At 36.9% G+C, this 18,494-nt stretch overlaps 1 protein-coding gene across 1 annotated transcript; it reads right to left on the bottom strand.

Moving 5' to 3' along the window:
• Positions 1 to 6,380: 6,380 nt before the first annotated feature.
• On the bottom strand, positions 6,381 to 7,667 carry VFPPC_09628 (LysM domain-containing protein; the record flags this gene model as incomplete). Its single annotated transcript, XM_018288134.1, has 3 exons — positions 6,381 to 6,840; positions 7,028 to 7,118; positions 7,193 to 7,667. The coding sequence occupies 3 exons, from the start codon at positions 7,665 to 7,667 to the stop codon at positions 6,381 to 6,383; spliced, it is 1,026 nt and encodes a 341-aa protein (XP_018141296.1).
• Positions 7,668 to 18,494: the final 10,827 nt, after the last annotated feature.

Here is an 18,494-nt window from a genome sequence, read left to right as displayed (position 1 = left end):
AAGTACTAGATCTAATTTATAGCTTTCTTATTTATAGTCTAGCTATTATAAGTTATAGAGATAACCTAATCCTTTAGTAGTATACTATCTTTATACTAGTTTCTAAGGTAAAACTACCCTATAGCTATAATAAATAGCAGGATAGCTTTACCTTAGGAATTAATAGACTAGAGTACTAAAACCTATTTTCTATTACCTAGCTAGGCTAAAGTTAGTCTCCTATATCTATCTAAGCTTATTATAACTATTATAATTAAGATTATACCTATTATAAAGCTAGTCTTATTAAAGTTATAGAAATCCTTATCTTATATGCTATATTTTGTGACTGTATTATGTATAAGCTTAAACTAAGGCTTAATTATCTTTAGATCTTTGCATAAGGCTCTCTAATAGTTATATCTACGCGTAAAACGCGTGATAAGCTCTTAGTAGCGCTTAATAAAGTTTAAAGCCTATTGTGATCCCACGGGAGGCGCGTCGCGATTAGCGAGCAGTTAATTTGCCATATCTTACACACTACTAAGCTAGAGAGGAAATAATCGCGCATCTAGATCGATAATATATTAAATAATTGTGGATTCTTCTAGATTTGTAAGTTTCCGACAAGGAGGCAATATATCGCGTCGAGACAATTAACCGCGCTTTCGGCGTGCTAACGTGCTAAAATTAACAGTGTAGATTTTAGCAACGCTTTGTATGCTTAAAGTAGGATCCCTTTTAATGGCCTAAAGGGCAAGAATAATGCGATTCTTATTGCTTTTAGTCGTCATGCCTAGAAATAGAATAAATTACAAGTAGAGGTAAAATGTTATTAAAGCTAAGTAGGGTGTGGCATTTACTATGCTGTGGCACTCACTATACACCCACGTTAGATCTAAAAGAATTAATAATTATTTAATATATTCTTAACTTAGATTTATAATTTTTCCCTTTTTAGCTTACTAGTATAAAAGATATAGCAAATTATCTACTTACTAATTATAATATACTTTCTATAGGATTATAATAGGCTTTAAACTTTATTAAGCACTATAAAGAACTTACTATATATTTTATATATTAATATAACTATTAGAAGGCCTTATATAAAGATCTAAAGATAATTAAGCCTTAGTTTAAGCTTATATATAATATAGTTATAAAATATAGTATATATAAAGATAATTTCTATAACTTTAATAAGACTAGCTTTATAATAGGTATAATCTTAATTATAATAATAATTATAAGCTTAAATAAATATAGCAAGCTAAGTTTAGCTTAATTAGGTAATAGAAAATAGGTTTTAGTACTCTAGTCTATTAATTTCTAAGATAAAGCTATCCTACTATTTATTATAGCTATAGAGTAATTTTACCTTAGAAACTAGTATAAAGATAATATACTACTAAAGGATTAGGTTATCTTTATAACTTATAATAGCTAGACTATAAATAAGAAAGCTATAAATTAGATCTAGTACTTTAAAAAGTATACTAAACTCTAAACTTATAGTATATATTAACTTCTTATTCTAGATAGATATAAAAGTTACTATTTAACTAAATTTAAGGTATTTTATAAAGAATATAAGATTATTATGCTTTATATACTATCTTATTTATCTTATATTCTTTAGCTATTAGATATTAGCTATTTTAGGCTACTAAAAAAGGTATATAGTAAAGAAATTAAAGGACTTATAAGAGTATATATTATATATATTATATAAGCTAACTTCTTTCCTATATTTTATACTACTTTTAAGGCTATAATAACTAAAGAAAATATCTAAGAAGCTTTTAGAGGTATAAAACTTATTCTATTTAATTAAAATAGTATCTTATTATATTTAGATATAAGGCTATAAACTTTAATATTAATTAAAGCTATACTTAAGCTACTAAACCTATAGATTCTAAAGACCCTAAATAATCTAACTAAGATAACTTTATAGACTAATTATATTAAAAGATAAATTAATTACTATTAGGAAAGCTTACTAATATTAATTTTAGATGCTATAGATTAATTTATAAAGAGTATATATAAAATAATATATAAGATAGCTCTCTTAAAGGCTAAAGTTAACTAACTTTAAGAGGTAAATATACTACTAAGTAAGTAGTATAAAGCTAAAAAAATATATTTATATTAAGATAGTAGTATAATTATTACTAAGAGATAAGCTCTTTAGGATTAAAATAATATAAAAGAGTAAATATAGCAAGAAGATTATAAAACTAGAGGTTATAAGCCTTAGAATAAGATAAAGAGATAGTAATATAGTATATATAATAAGACTAGTTATAATGCTTAAACTTATTAGATTAATATAGAAATATCTAATAAAGAGAATAATAGTAAAGATTAATTAATTTCTTATATTATAGTTATTTTTTTGTAGAATCTTCACAAGAAGGTATTTAAAGGTAGCACACTTGCTATATTAGCGCACTTGCTATGCACTCACGTTAGTCTAATAGCTAATTATTATTAATATAGTCCTACTTCTACTGTAGAGATAATACTAGTGCTATAATATAGACTGGCAATCTGTTTGTTAAGTTGTAATACTTATCTAGCTTAGCCTAGCTAGAGTTATAATAAGAACTTATAAACGGGTTATTTGCATATTTTTCCTTTATACTCTTAAACTACTTAAGAAGAAAGTCTATTATTAGTAATACTCTATTAATAGTTACATTATAACCTTCTATCCCTATTATAGCATTATAGAAGAATAATAGGAAGTTCTAGAGCTTTTGTAATTCTTGCTAGTCCTTTTCTAATAATAGGTTATTGCTATTCTCTTAATATTAGTAGCAAAAGAGGTTAATTATAGTCTTAAGCTTTATTGCAGTATAGATTATTATATACTAAGAGTTCTAGCAAGTAGAGTTATCCTGTTTAAGGTTATAGCTGCTACTAAGCTCTCTAAAATTAGCTAAGCATTATAGGCTCTACTAGATATATGCCACAATATTATGTAGTTTCCTAAGACGCCCCTACGTTACTATTACTCTATCTTAAGTACTATAGGCGTTATTAAGGTGCTTATATTATTCTTATCTGTAAGAGATTTATTGTTAGTCTAAAAGAGAAAGAACTAAGCGGCTAGGTTTATAATATAGCTATTACAGCGCAGGCAGTAGTATTTCGCATTATAGACAATCTAATACTAGTTAAAAAGTACTATTTACAGGCCACTTAGCATGGGTTACAGGCTGTAAATATATTGTGGTCTGTAAACCCCCGCTATATAATGCGTAAGCTAGCTATATAACGTACGTACGCGTAGAAAGAGCCTTTATTATTATACCGTTATTATTTGTATTATCTATCATAAAATAGCCTACTTTAGAGGCAATTTTATTATTATCAATAATTTCCATAATATAGTCTGCCATATTTAGGCCTAAGTGCTTGCTATTAAGTTCGCTTAAAGCTAGAATAGAGTATTCTAACTAGCTAGATTTAGATGTATAGTATGCAATAATGCTAAGAATCACAAGAGTATTAGGCGAAGTCTAAAGATTAACTGTAAAGTATACTTTTAAGAGAGCTAACTAGATCTTACGTTTAACTTAAAGTTTCTAGGTCTTATATGTCTGTAAGGTCTAACTGTGTATAGTTAAAGAAGAGTTTAGCAGCTAGTTGTTAATTGCTAGATTTAGGAAGCAAAGTAAGGCCCTAAATTCTGCTTGCTTTGCCATACAAAAAGAGACGCTGTAGGTCGTGATCCACCGTACGTATAGTTGTTTGAGGACAGCAGGCACTATATTGTGAGTTGCAATCGTGGATAGATAGCAGCGTTTATAATCGGTGGTTTAATAGGCCTTTTTAAATGCGTTAACAATTGTGGCTTGCATTAATATAGTTTGGGTTTCTTAGGTAGAAGATATATTAATATTATGCTAGTTCTTTAGATAGGTTAAAATAATAGTTATTTTACTAGACTTAAGATACTCCTTTGCGCAGTACTTATAGCGCTATATTAACTTCCCCTTTGCATTAAGAGTAACCTTATTGTAGCTAATAAGTATATAGTGCCACACTTTAGAGTAGCGCCTTTTTATAGCGGCCAAGGCGGTTATAGAAGGAGAGAACAGTATAGAATCATAATATGGTGAAATTAAGGTTATCTAATAGCTTGCTCCTAAGCCACAAAAGCATATTAGAAGGTTATAATAATATTATGTTAATATATTATAATAGTCTTAGTAAGCATATTAATAACAGACTAAGCGAATATAAATAGATACAGAAATAAGAAAAGGTGAGGGGAGTTTAAATAAGCCCCTAAGAATTAAGCCAATCTCGCTTGCCACAGGTTCCCTGTATGGGCTGCTTAGGAAGGAACCTTAAAGCGCAAGCTAAAAAAAAGTCTTTAGGCTAACCTATAGTGCCTTAAAGGGGCAGATATTTGACCTCTGTTGTGCTTGTTAAGCCATAGGAATTACTATATTCCAGTATTAATACGGCAATATCTGGTCATATCCCGGATGCCGATATCATACGGCCACCATATCATATCATGTGGTAATATCAATATATGGTAATACGTATTGCCATATCGCAAATACTATTGGACACACTAGAGAAGGCTAGCTGCCAGACGGCCGCTGAGTCCATCTGGGGTTCTTATGATATTTCCATCACTTGAGAATGGACTCTGCGGTTGTGACTCTGAGCCGATCCCACGCTGGATAAGCTGCGGAGAGATGGTGGTAGAAGAGATAGCCATAGCAAGTTGTACAAAGTTTGGTGAAAGCCTACTTTGGGGCAGGAAAACCGCCTCTAGAGATCAAGTCCGCTGGCGCTACCACGGGAGGACTTGCCAGGAGAGCCGGGCGAAGACTACTATGACAGGATTTATAGACAGTTTAGCTCACCCCGTCCGGCGACCCAGCGGTCTATGAGCCGCCTTCCGGAAGCTGGATGGAAAGTATACTGCAACGAGTTTCGGTAGATATGTACGATATCAGCCTACGAGTAGTCAAAGCAAATGGGTTTCAATTTTGTAAGAGTGTGGGGTATAAGGGTCAGGGTTTATTGTTCAGAATACTTTCGATAGGTCTCCAGGTCAGGGTCAGGGTCAGGGTCAGAGTAATGGCCAGAGTATCGAGTATTAGATTCACTCCAACCGTCACCAACTTTTGGACGATTTGGGCGAGGCGTTGGTGCAGTAGAAATTAGTGATATTTGGATCTACTCTTCGGAGTCGCAAGGACGATCAATCCTACAGTATAGGCAAATATCATGAAAATGTCACTTGTCCACCTTCTCCAAAGCCCGAATTCTGCGGTTAAGAGATCTTCCCATGGAATCAAGAAGCACAGGCTTCACTGGCCATCGAACTGTATACCCGCCCCCGGTTCGCCGTTAGACTGTTTATTAAGTTAGACCTGGAGGTTGCTACAAACCAAATTATGGCTTTGACAACTAGTGCACATGCACAGTTCGTCGTGGTGAAAGCGTGGCTTGAAGTCTGCCATGAGGCGTTTCGTATCAACCTGCCTTATGAACCTTGGTGATGCCAGCCTTGGTAACTAGTGGAAGCAGTGCTCGTTCTGTATCGGACAGTTACTGGCACACATCACGTGAACGGAGAATGAAGTGGAAGCAGTTGGACTAGAGACAGGAAGGAACTGGCAAAGGCGCCTTCGATGAATTGAATGAGAATTATCTGAAGAACAAATGAAAGGAAGGAATGAACGTAGCTATTTATCTTGTGAGCAGCTTCGCCGAAGCGGCGAAGCTGTAACAGGTAACCATGTCTGATACAAACCTAAGACCAGGAGTCTTTGATGATACAATGCCGCGTCGCGGCATTGTAAAAAGCAACGACTTGCCCCATCTTGAAATCGTGATAGCTGACACAATGTCGGTGACCTCTACGGGTGAACTGTCTCGAAGGACGGCTGCGCGGGCGCCCCGAGCTAAATTCTTAGGCGTGTAGATGCCGAGATCGAGCCAATCCGGCTCACAGGGCGGGCTGGAGGTGGCAGTCGCCATCGCCCGCCGCCGCAGCTGCGCAACGCGCAGAAATTGAAGTTTTATGTGATGTTAAGCAAATTAATAGTAATTACGAGTACCTCCTTAACAGTAAATGCCAAGAAAGTAATAATACAAGGGAAGGTGAAATAATGGGCTGAAGCCGACAGGCCAACGCAAATCTGGGGTAGCCTATAATAAGTCGCGTGGCCCATCGTGTTCCTTCACTCAAGAAGGCCTATGGTTGAAAGAAGGACAGAAATTCTTCAATTAATGAACTGGCTTTGTTCCCGCATAATCTGCCGGGCCCTTAAAGTATCTTAGTTATTCCACATAGACCATTTTCCTAATCAGCGTGCCCTCCCGTGTCCCAAGTTAGACTTACAAATCTGTCAAGTACTCTAGCATACATTGTTTGCTGGCTCCGGGTCAAAAGTACAAGTGCCTTTACTCACGCAGTCGTCCTTTTCGCTGGCACATCTCAAATGCAACGACTTGAATTTCCAGCCATCAGTCCACATCCTGTGACATGTGTCTCTGCTGGTGTAGCTATACCCGAACCACTTCCCCGTGCAGCCAGGTTGCTCCCAGTAGCTGATTTGTATCTCGCCATCTGGGCACGCACCTTGCGGGATGACTTTAACAGACCCTGCCTGGCAATCAGTGTTAATACACGCGCCATCCGTCTGCATTTGAATGGCTGCCGCATTGTGTATAGTACCAGTGCAATCGGTATGGTAGTAGGTGCCGAGAGTAAAGGCTGGTAGGATGTTGATGCAGGCATAAGCATTTGCCCACAGCCCTTGACAGTTATTTCCAGCATCTGGATTCCACTTGAGAAAGTCGTCCAGAGAAATTCCACTACGAGCAACGACATCGGCACACGTGTCGCCACTCTTGACCTACTGGAAGCGGCTATAATACGAGACTATGTGCGGCTGCGTTGGTTGGGGAGTTTTGATACTGCGAACAATAAAGAGTCGGGTTAACGTTTCTGTATTTATGCTTCACATCAATGATTGATGTGCTAGTCCTGATGGTAGCTTACCCGTTTGCCGGCTTTGTCGGTGTGGGTGGTGTCACGACAGCACCCGGGGCATGAACGCAAACATAGTAGCCACGCCACGGGTTACTACATTCTGTCATAGATTTGTTAGAACGACTTGAACTATATTCTATCCAATAGTCAAAATGCTAACACATGGTGACCTACCGGCGTTGATGGAGGGGTTCCAAGCATAAAATTGGGCCGAGCTGATGCTGAATTTGGCTTCAATGCCATCACACTGGTCGCCGGCTGAGACGAGATAAAACTTGTCACAGTCGGGTGTCAAGCCAGGCTGTGTGGGAGTGTATGGAGAGGACGATATTGTTTTTGTCGATGTCGATGTCGTTGTCGTCGACGATGTCTTGATCGACGTTGATGACTGAGTCGTACTGTCTGGTACTGTCGAGACTTCGCCTACGACACAGTAGTTTTGGCCAACAACAAGGTCAGGGCACTGAATACCGGGGTTCAGCGATGTTAGCTTGGCTACATCCAGGCCCCAAGTCTTAGCGAAAGATTCACAAGTATCTCTGTTGCTTGCAGGCGTGGAAAAGCTGCAGACAACGCCTCGCGAACGCATCTCGCTGGCGGAAAGCAGCTGAGGGAGAAATCCCGTGACCAGAAGAGACTTGAGATGCATGCCTTTGATGCAAAGATGAATAAAGAATGAATGAATCTGTAAAAAGTACGGCAAGAAAGACGGGATGCAGAACTCGTTGCTTGTGATGCAGCCTTGCTTTATGCTTGAGTCAATCACCACATAAGGTTAACGGCCGCTGTAAAGCTTTATTTCTTCATTTCACGGAACTGACCGTTCCAGACTCTTTTACAGTATCTAAATAATCGAAACGTACTGTCTGTTGGTGGTTGGAGATGCATTCCCTATCCACACTGAGGTCAAAAGTTCTTTACGAATTTCAACAATAGTCTTTCTCGTTGTTGTGTCACGCCACCACTTTTCCATCACCCGCATTAGTAGGTAGCGCACCAAGCCATGGCCGGCCGGCCGAGATCTCGGCCCTTGTACGGTCTGTGGGGCTTAAGGCCCTTAGTTGCCGCGTTTGAGAAAGTCAAATGGCCGAAAGGACAATAAAAGAAAGGTTCAAAGTTGTGGTGTGTAAAGTGCATGTATTTATCTAAGCCCTTGTGGTAGGCAAGGAGTTATGTAGTCTAGGTTACAGCTATATCCTCCCAATTTGGGAAGGAGCACACCTAGCTCTAGCTAGACACAGGGAAATAAGAGGCCCCTAGCTAATTAGAATAAATAAATAGTCCTAAACTCCTTAGAAGTATTAACAATTATTAATAGGCTACCTATAGTCCCTAAGTCACAGCAAAGTAATATATCCCCTATTACTTACTTCTTCCTAAATACCTTAGCCTGCTTATTCTTTAGTAATTCCTATCCTACCTAGACTACTGCCTTCTATGTAAATATTAGCATAGTGCGTTTCCCTGCCTTATTAATAAACTCTATTACCTAGCGCAATACGTGGAAGATTCCCTTCCTAGCCTCTTTAAGGTAAGGCTTAATTAATTTATGGTAGACGTTTTAGGTGATTTCTATATTGTTAAATTAATTAAATACTTTAACTATCTTAGCACACGCGTTTGCTAGGTTATTATCTTAATCCTCTATAAAGCTCTAGAGTGCTCCCTTCTAGATAACGTTCTTACGCTTAGGGTTTAGCTCTACTCCTAGAAGTACCGCTAAAAGCTATTTAAATGTATATCCCTTAAGAGGGCCTAGAGTCTAGATAGGTCTCCCTATATTAATAACCTCCTTTATAGCTAAAATGTAGGCTTTATATAGGGCTATAGTTTGTATTACTTCCCACCTTAGTAAGCTTATCCTTACTTTGCCTCCCTAAGTTATAGTCTCTTAAAATCCTTAAAGGGTGATAGTTAAGTCTTTAAATCCCTTAAAAGTGAGTATACCTATGCATAGCTCTAGTCTCTCTAGCAGGTAAGTTAGGTTACCCAACTGCAAAATTGTCTCCTTAGGTGGTGGTACTAGGTCTCTAGGAGGTTAGAAGAAGGTCCCTTGTGTCTTCGCCACAATAGCCTTTACCTTATTAGGCGTTATAGTATCTAGTTTCTAATTGCTAGGAAACCCTTTAAAATACATACTATCTAGTCCTCTAATAATAATAGGAACTCCTTCCGGGATAATCCCTAGCTTCTTCCCTATTGCTAAGGTTTAATTTACCTTTGCAAGTGCATGCTCCTTAATTATAACGCTTAGGTGAGCAGTCTAGCTTACAGCTGCTCCTTCTATGGTTAAGTTAGTGATCTTTATGCCTGCTAGAATAGCTCCAGAGGAGGTTCTCTGTCTCTTTAAGTTAGTTAATAGGGTCCTTAACGAGCTAGTCCCTAATATCCTAGCCTTTCTCTTGTCCTAACTCCTAATACTAGGAGATCTAGTCTAAGACGTTCCTATACCCTGCGAGAAGCCTATAGAGATAGAGGCATTACTTGCTTGCATTAAGGGTTCTTAGTTATTTGCAGACAAGCTAGTCCTAGTTAGGGTAGCTATAGACTTAGTATTATTGCTCTAATCTAATAATATAGGTCTAAACAAACTTATATATAGTAATAATCCCCTAGAGAATAGGTTATAAGCTAACTAACTCTGGTTTAACGTACCAGACCTATTCCCAAAAAGGCTAGTAGCTAATAAGGATCCTCTGGAAAACGGGTTACCAGCTGACTGACTCTAGCTTAATATACTAGATACATTCCTAAATAGGCTAGCGGTTAATAATGTAGGCCTAGGAAGCGGTTTACTAGCAGGCAAGAGTGTATGCAGAGCAGCAGTAGCAGTTAGCAGTTTAGTCCTCTCTATTTTGTCTAGAAGGGGAGCAAAACTTACTCTTCTTCCCTCTTGCTAGCTAGTAGGTCTATTAACTTCTATGTTATTCTTAGCTCTTCTAATCTCTAGCTCTCTTGCGCTTAAGGGTTTCCTAATATTAGCTCTATATACCCTATATGCTTCTGCTTGTTAAATCTCTTGCTTAATATTATTATCCACTAGAACTCTATGCAGGATGCTGCCTAGCTTATTCTAAGGTAGTAGAGTTATTATCTAACTAGTCTCCGACAGGTTATAGAGTTATATAGGAGCTTTGCCTTTATTAATAGGTATTTTAGCCGTCTGCTCCTCTAGGCTAGAGGGCTTGGGTGTCCCCTCTACAATCTCCTCTGCCTGCATCTTAGGTTTAACACTAGGGCTGCCTCTAGCCAGATAGTTTTTTAAGCTTAGATTAGCCCAAATTAGTCCAGGGATAGGACCTCTCCTAAACACTATAGTTGGCATATAGTTGCTTGGGTCTATTCTTTATTTATAATACCTACTAGCTAGGATAATCTGTTTTCTAGCTATCTTCTAGGGGTATTTAACTAGGATTTCTACCTAGTCTAGAGAACGTCTAGGTGGTAGGCTATACTGCCTTTAAGTGCCTATTATGAGAAGACCTAACACAAACTTAGTAGGCCTAAATTAGCCTAGGTCCTTAAATAGCATAGAGATAGAAGAGTTACCTAGCATCTAGGGAAAGAATAGCAACCTTTCTAGTCCTAGGAATATAGTCCCTAGCAATATGGTAATGCCTTTTATAGCTCTCTTAATATCCTTAAGATTAAGCTTATCTATTACCACTTTAAATTCTCTACTCCTCTCTACGTCTATATTAGCCTACGCCCTAATAACCTAAAATAGGTGTATAAACTCAGAAAACTAGAGCTTAGTAGTCTCCCTAAAGTATAGTCCTAGGTATATTAGAAATTCCTCTAGCAAGACCTTAGGAGGCATAAAGCTTTTTAAAGTGCCAGGTTTAATATACTAGGCTAAGTTATCTACCAGGTTAAAGTACCACGCAAAGCCTATTAGAGATAGATTCTCATAAAAGGCATTACGCTTCTATACCTTTACTAGCTTTTTAAGCTTATTTAGCAAGATAGAAGGCACCTTAGCCTATAAGAACACTAAAGGGAGAAGCATTAGGAAGTAATTCTAGCTTAAGATGTATCCTTTAGCACCTCTAGTCTAGCTAGTTAATTGGGGGAACTATAAGCACTTAAGCGGGAGATAGAGTCTTCCTACATCTAGATCTTAAGCACTATAGGATAGAGTAGGTAAAGCTAGGTATAGTACTATTAGAATAAAGAGCTATCCTTTCTTAATAGCCTGTACTATAGTATATGCCTCTCTGCCAAATAAGTCACAATTCTAATACCTAGTCCTAGCAGCTATAGTTAAAAACTCCTTAGATGTATATTTTTAATCTCTAGTTATAAATGCTAGCATTTTCTTTAAGAATGCTAGGTTGCTCTCCACAAGCACATTAGAGAAGAACACAGTCCTCTAGCCCGCCTAACCCCTAGAGACTAGTATGTAAAGTTTATAGCCCTTAGGCTTATCTAATGTGAGTTTCTCTAGTATAGTAGTCTTTAGCTAATACAAGTAGGCTATTATTACTAAGTCTATAGTAACTAGATTAACGCTCATAATAACCGCCTTTAGGCCTAAATAGAGTACCCTACCTTGTGTTTGTACTACCTAGGGTTAAATTAACTTCTTCTACTCGCCTAAAACCAGTTTTTTACCTCTAAGCAAGCTTTGCGTGATACTATAATGTAGAGCCTAATTTAGTGCTCTAACGGTTATCTAGTCTCCTCCCTTTACCTAGTCTTTATTAGGTGGGTTCTAACACCTAGGCTAGAGCTAAGGAGGGCTTACAAGCCTATCTACCAAGCAAGGATTACTCTCTTGCATAACACTTAAGCCTAGCAATAGATCTATTTTCCCGTTAATATCCTCTAAGCTTAGTCTCCTAATCTTAAGGGCTATTAGTTTCTCTATTTCCCTCTGGTACCTAACCCTTAGGAGGATAGCTATCCTATCTGTCTTCTTAAAGTTTATTGTAAAGTTTACAGCCTTAGAAGGCATAGGGGTATTATTATTACTTATTATTAACAAGCAGCAGCCTTAGTAGCCGTGGGTAATAACTAGGAGCTAATTGCAATATTAAGGTCGCCTAACCTCTTTACCTAAGGGAGAAATATGTACCAAGAAGGCCAAGTAGTTAATTTCTATAATATAGAGACACGGGAAGAATAAGATAAAGACACGGGAAAATAAAAGTTATAGTGCTTACACTAAAGAAAATATAATAGTAGAAAGAAAAAAAAAATAGAAGCAAATGGAAAGTTCTCACACTTAAGTGCAAATAGCACCTAATAACTATACACACTAAAAACAAAGAATAATAATGCCCTACTCCTAACCTCTTGCTTTGTCTTTACTAATACTATCTACTTCCTCCTTAACTTCTATTGTCCTAATATTACCTTCTTATTCTCTATTCTTAGGTACCCTTTCCTAGGCCTAAATAGTTTTAATGTGTCCTTATAGAAGTCTAGATTTGCCGCATTTAACCGGAGAGAGAACCTATCTATATTTTCTAGTCTATATAATGCTCTCCCAGCTTAGTATAACACTATAAATAGTCCTAACCACCTAGCTTTTAGTTTTAGGGGTTTGCCTTCTTACACTACTATTACTAGGTTCTCTAGGGCAAATAGTCTAGTCTGCCTTAGATTATGCCAAGCTTGCCTAGCCTCTACTAGCGCCTAATAATCCTTCTCTACCTTAGCATATTATTATTATAAGGATGCTACCTAGCATGTTACTAGATTAGCTCTAGTTTCCTAGCTTAATAGCTACACTAATATCCTATCCTAGAGAGCTACTACCTGTCTAGCAGGATTAACTATTAAGTTATTTAATAGGATTAGGCTTAACTAGTCTAGTCTATAGAGAACCTCCCTTAGGGAGAATCCCATGTTCCTAATATATTAATTGTTTATAATACATGCTACCTAGGGTACTAACTAGCACTAGGTCTCCCTTAGATTAACCGCCTTATTTAATACTATCTAAAAGACTCTATTTATTACCTCTATTATGCCCACGCTCTGATGTAACTATAAGGGGGCAATAGTTATAGCTACTAAGTATTCTACTAGTAAGATTACAAGTTTATCTAACCTAAATGCCAATCTAGGGTCTAAGTAGAAAGCTACTAGTAAGATTAAGAGTATATCTAGCTAACTTCTTAAATGCTTTGCCACCTTTATAGCTCCCATAGATTTACATAAGTATAGCTAGATAAACCTAGAAAAGTAGTCTACTAGCACTAATATATAAGAGAATCCTCTCTCTAATATAGGGAATAGCCTAATATAGTCTATGCTAATAATCTAAAGGGGCTTATCTACTATCACAGGTTAATCTAGGGCCTTCTGCTTATTAGGTGCATAATAGGCGCACTATAGACACCTTGCGATATAATTAACCACATTTAACCCTATCTTAGGCTAGTATATAGCTCTAGTAAGTTAACGTCTTGTGAGGTTAGGCCTAAAGTGTCTAGCCTAATTGTGAGCCTCCTCTAATGCTTTGCTAACCTAGCTCTATAATAGGCAATACTAGTCTCTAAATTTTCCTTTATATAATAGAATATTATCTTAAAGTTTAAATTTAGCCGCTTTAGATGCTAGTCTTCTCTGCTAGTATTAATTATACTGCTTCTTAATACCCTTCTTATTTAATATAAACTCTACTACTTCTCTATACTAGTTATTATCTAGGTAGGGCTAAAGTGCAGAAATAACCTCTACTTTACTATATCTAGTTACTATTATAACCTCCTCTATTAGTCTTAGTTAAGAGCTCTAATCTAATATCTCTGCTAATTTAGACTGCCTCCCGCTATTATCTAGTGCTATACTAGTCTATAATGCTTAAAACTTAACTCCTAGAGCTATAGCTAGAACCTATAAGGCAGCTCTCTCTATCTTCTTTAATATCTCCTTATATCCTCCCACTCTATCCTTCTAGACCTAAAGACTAGAGGTAAGGTTTACCTCGCTAAACTCTAAGATATAAAGGTCCTTATTACAGTCCTATAACGGGAATACTATGTAAGATAGCCTATCTGCTATAGTATTTCTCTTTCCCTTAATGTATTCCACCTGAATGTTAAGAAGCCTTATCTCTATCACCTATCTAGCATAAATTCCCTTATAACATAAGGAGGTAATAAAACTTATAAGGGGCTTATAGTTAGTAAATATAGTTAATAGCTGTCTTGCTTTAAAGAAGTACTTATGCCTTTGGCAGAACTCTACTATAGCATAGAGTTCTCTCTTATACGTGCTATAGTTCCTCTAGGTCTTTGTGAACAAAAAGGAGTCATATAGGATAGGGTAAGGTATACCGTTCTAAACCTATATAATAATATAGCTAGCTCTATATCTACTTATATCTGTGTATATATAGACCGTAATATTAAACAGATATCTATACATCTTAACAGTTATAGCAGCCTTCTCCCTAAGGATTATAAAGGCTAGGGCCTCTAACTTATCCTACCTCTAGTTAATATTTCCTATGAGTCTAGTTAAGGGCCTTGCTAATTTAGCATAGTTCTTAATCTATCTGCAGCAGGAACCTAAACCTCCTAAGAATAACCGGACATCTGTGGGGTTAAGGGGAACTAGCTATTCTCTTAGCTTTACTGCCCTATTAGGCTTAATAATTATAGTGCCCCTAATCTAATGCACCTAGCTAATTGCTACTACTATATCTATTCCTAATGTAACCTTCTTAAAGCTTAGCTTTATAAGGGACTAGAGAAGATAAGAAAGCAAGTAGCACTTAATAAACTCCCACTATTTCTTAAATGTCGCATGTTTAGTAAAGATATTATCCATGTAATTATCTACTAGGCATAGAGCCTTAGGGTCTAGTTGACTAACTAGAGATAGCTCTAGGTATAGAGCTAGGATAGAACCTAGAGCTACCCTTATAACTTCCGTCATGGAAAATCCTGCTAATTAGGACCCTTAGGGCATCTAGGTTAGTTATAACTAGGGAAATAAGGGGACTAAGAACGCAAAGATGTATCTCTAGTTAGGGTCTATAGGAATTAACTAGTATGTATGTTTTAGATTAAATACGCTATATAAGCTAATTTAAGGGTCTAATAGATAATTATATAGCTCTATAAGTAGTAGTAGATAACCTCCTAGCATGTTCTTATTAACGTAAGAATAGTTAAAGGTAAGATAGTATTTAGCCTAAGCGTTCTCTAGATCTTTTACCACTAATACTAGCTTTATACTCTAATCTAAGAGCTATTTATTAGCCGCTATAGTGCTTTTATATATTTCTGCTTTAACTCCCTCTATAACTAAATAATAGAGCTAGAACTTCTATAGAGAGAACTACCTCCTTCTTAGGAACTAGTTCTAGGGTAAGGTCTCTACTTTAAGTTAAGGCTTATGTAAGTATAGATCTATCTTAGGGATATCCTAGATAGTCCTTATATTAAGATCTTAATAAGTGTAAAACACCTATATTACTTTCTCTTCTAATCTATTAGGCACTAAAGAGCTAAGCCTAACCCTATAAGATGTAAACTATAGCTTAATAACAGACATAGGTATGCTCTAATTAACTTCTCTCCTCTATACTTAATAAGCTATAGGAAATAAGAACGCAGGTAGTCCTTTAGCTATAGGGCCTAGCTATAAATCCTTAGTAACACTTGGCAATACCTCCTGCTTAAATTCTAACATTAATAATATTAGCAAGTTATCCACATTAAAACTAGCCTTATCTAATTTAACAGCTATATATAGTAAACTTAAGGAATTTATTATCTAGTAGTTATCTGCCTCCTCTTATAAATAGGTGATTCTTAGAGCATAGCTATATATCTATAACACAGGATCTAGCTAGTACTAAGAAAATAGTTACTCTAGGATAGCTATAGCATCTAGCCTATTAAATCTCTTAGGCAACTTATAGATATTACTAGGGTTATATAGTTTAGCAATATGCCTAGGTTATTCTAGAGAACTTAGTTTCCTAACTTAGAATCTAATAAGTCTTTAATCTCCTTCTCTAATGTTTCTAAGTTAGTATTATTAAGGTTCTTAAGGCTAATGTATTCTTAAAGGACCTCCTTATTGTCTGGGGCTAAGAGGAGCTTCTATTTGGTAGACAAGGTAATTAGGAGACCTTTTACAGCCCTTAGTTTCTCCCCTTCCTCCAGTCATCTAATCCACAACTCTAAGGCCTAAATATTAAGGGTAGCTCCTACATTATAAAGCCATAGTATCCCTAGGATTAGGATAACGTCTTAAGGCCGTTAGAATAGCCTGTCTGGCTTTACTATAGCCTAGGTCTTCCGTTTAATCCTAGAATAGGTTACCGTGAGAATCACAAAGTGGGTAAGAGAAAGCACTCTTCTATCTGCGTTTACCATTTCTATACCCTTAAAACTAATAGAACCTAGATTATAGACTAGGATTTTATTCTTACTTATATACCTCTTTAAGATAAGGTTAGCTTCTAAGCCTTAGTCCGCTAGGGCTTTATTCTCACCTAACTCTAAAAGCTTAGAATATTAACTAGTCCTAGCCTGGATTAATACTTCTAAGCGGAATAGTTATTTCCCCGCCTTATTCCTCCTTATTAGCTGTATATTTTATCGTGAATCTAAGGTAGGCACCCCTCTAATAGGAAGGATACTAACTAATCCCGCTATAATGGGTTTCTTTGCTCTGCCTTTCCCCCTTCCCTTTAGGGCTCTTTTCCTAGATAATAGATAACAGAACTATTTAGCCCCCTTAGGACTAACCTGCTAGAAATCAAGGAGACTTAGTGGGACTATAATCTTTCTTGCTAGTGCAGTCTAGTCTATAGAGCTAAGACCCTTACGGCCCTAGATCTCTAATAGGGTGTAGATACTAGTCTTAATACTCTTCTCCCTCTTCTTAGTTCTCTCTACCACTTTATTATCCTCTAATAGTTCTTCCACTAATATAACTTTTCTCTTTTTTAAAGGTGGCTTAATTTCCGCAGATAACGCTATTATCCATAATGCTCCCTCTATAAACGCCTTCTAGTCCTCCTCTATAGCCTGTTTTAGACCTTCCATAGTACTCTTAAGGGAAGCAGGCTTTAGGGATCTTAATTTCTCCACCTTTACGGTCTTTAGGGGCTTAGAGGGCCCTTCTAATGCTAGAAGGCTGCCTGCGTTAACTACTCTCTTACCCTTATTTTCTTTAGCCAGCCGTATTATAATAGAACAAGACTCTAGGTAGCCCCTAGGTAGTATTACTATAACAGTTAGTGTGGTGCCCAGCACATCTAGAGCGGCTAGCACTCTTCCCTTCTTGCAATCTACATCCAAGAGATTAGACTTAGAGGGCTTAATAGAACAGAAACAGGCTCCTAGGGTGTATACTAGGTTCTCTTTATTGGGCCCAGATAGAGGGGATGCTTCTGGTGTTAGAGCTAGTAGGGAGTTAGACTCTAAGCTTAAGGACGTTACCTCTCCTTTATAGTATATCTAGGCTAACCTAGCATTTACTTTCCCAGGCACCTAAGGTTCTCTAGGCTTTAAAGGAGGCATAACTATACTCTTTAGGTATAAGCGCTCCTAGGTAGTAAGAGCCTTATTTAGGAGAGCTATACAGAATAATATGTAATGCCTAGCCACACTATAGCTAAAGCACACTAGACTCTTCTTAGGCAAAGGCTATAATCTATTAATATATAGGTTTAAGAAATTACTAGGTTTATATTATAGTTATTGCTATTAACCTCCTACAGACTATTATGGGGTAGGACCTACTTAAGCTTAGGGTGTAGGGGCTAGAGCTAGGGACCTAGATAGAGGTTTAACTGCTAGTGCCTAGGATGTAGTTCTAGCACTAGCTTAAGGATTAGCATTCTACTATCCGGTTTAATTCCCGTTTAACTGAGATGTGCCCTAAGAGTATTATTGCTAGTAAGGTGCTAGAGTGGGCTTAGCTAGTATAGTAACCACAGGATTTATCTGCTAATTTCTAAGCAAAGGCGCAGTATATAGTCCTATGAAATAAGAATAAAACCCTACCTAGGGGTAAGATAGTTACATCTAGACGCATATAGCCTCCATAGATAGTGCTAGTTAGGGATCTAACTTTATTACCTCTACTAATGCTAGATTAAGGTGATATCTCTAGATTAAGAGGTTATTAATACTTATCCTAGACTATTTAGTGGCAAATTTCTCTAAGAGCGTTAGCTTTACAGTTTAAGTAGTCTCTAGGGCTACCTCTTTCTTTGTATTAAGTACTTACTAAGCTTAGCGTATAATCTCTTATGCCCCTCTTAAACTATCTGCTAAGTACACAGACTAACTAATAGCCTCCTATATAAGGTTTACATCCTGTAGTCCTTTGATAAACCGCCTAATAAAGTCCTTAAGGGTATAGGCTTTAATAAGGTTTAATAGTGTGCCCTTAAAGGCAAGCGGTTAATCCTAACCTCTAGCCCTCTGCAAGCTATTTAGAACTCTAGTGTAATAGGCAGCAAGAGCTTTAGTCTTGCCTTAAGTAAGTTCCACGT

Source organism: Pochonia chlamydosporia, chromosome 6, assembly GCF_001653235.2.
Source record: "Pochonia chlamydosporia 170 chromosome 6, whole genome shotgun sequence".
Lineage (NCBI taxonomy): Eukaryota > Fungi > Ascomycota > Sordariomycetes > Hypocreales > Clavicipitaceae > Pochonia > Pochonia chlamydosporia.
This window is presented reverse-complemented; position numbering and strand designations above follow the sequence as displayed.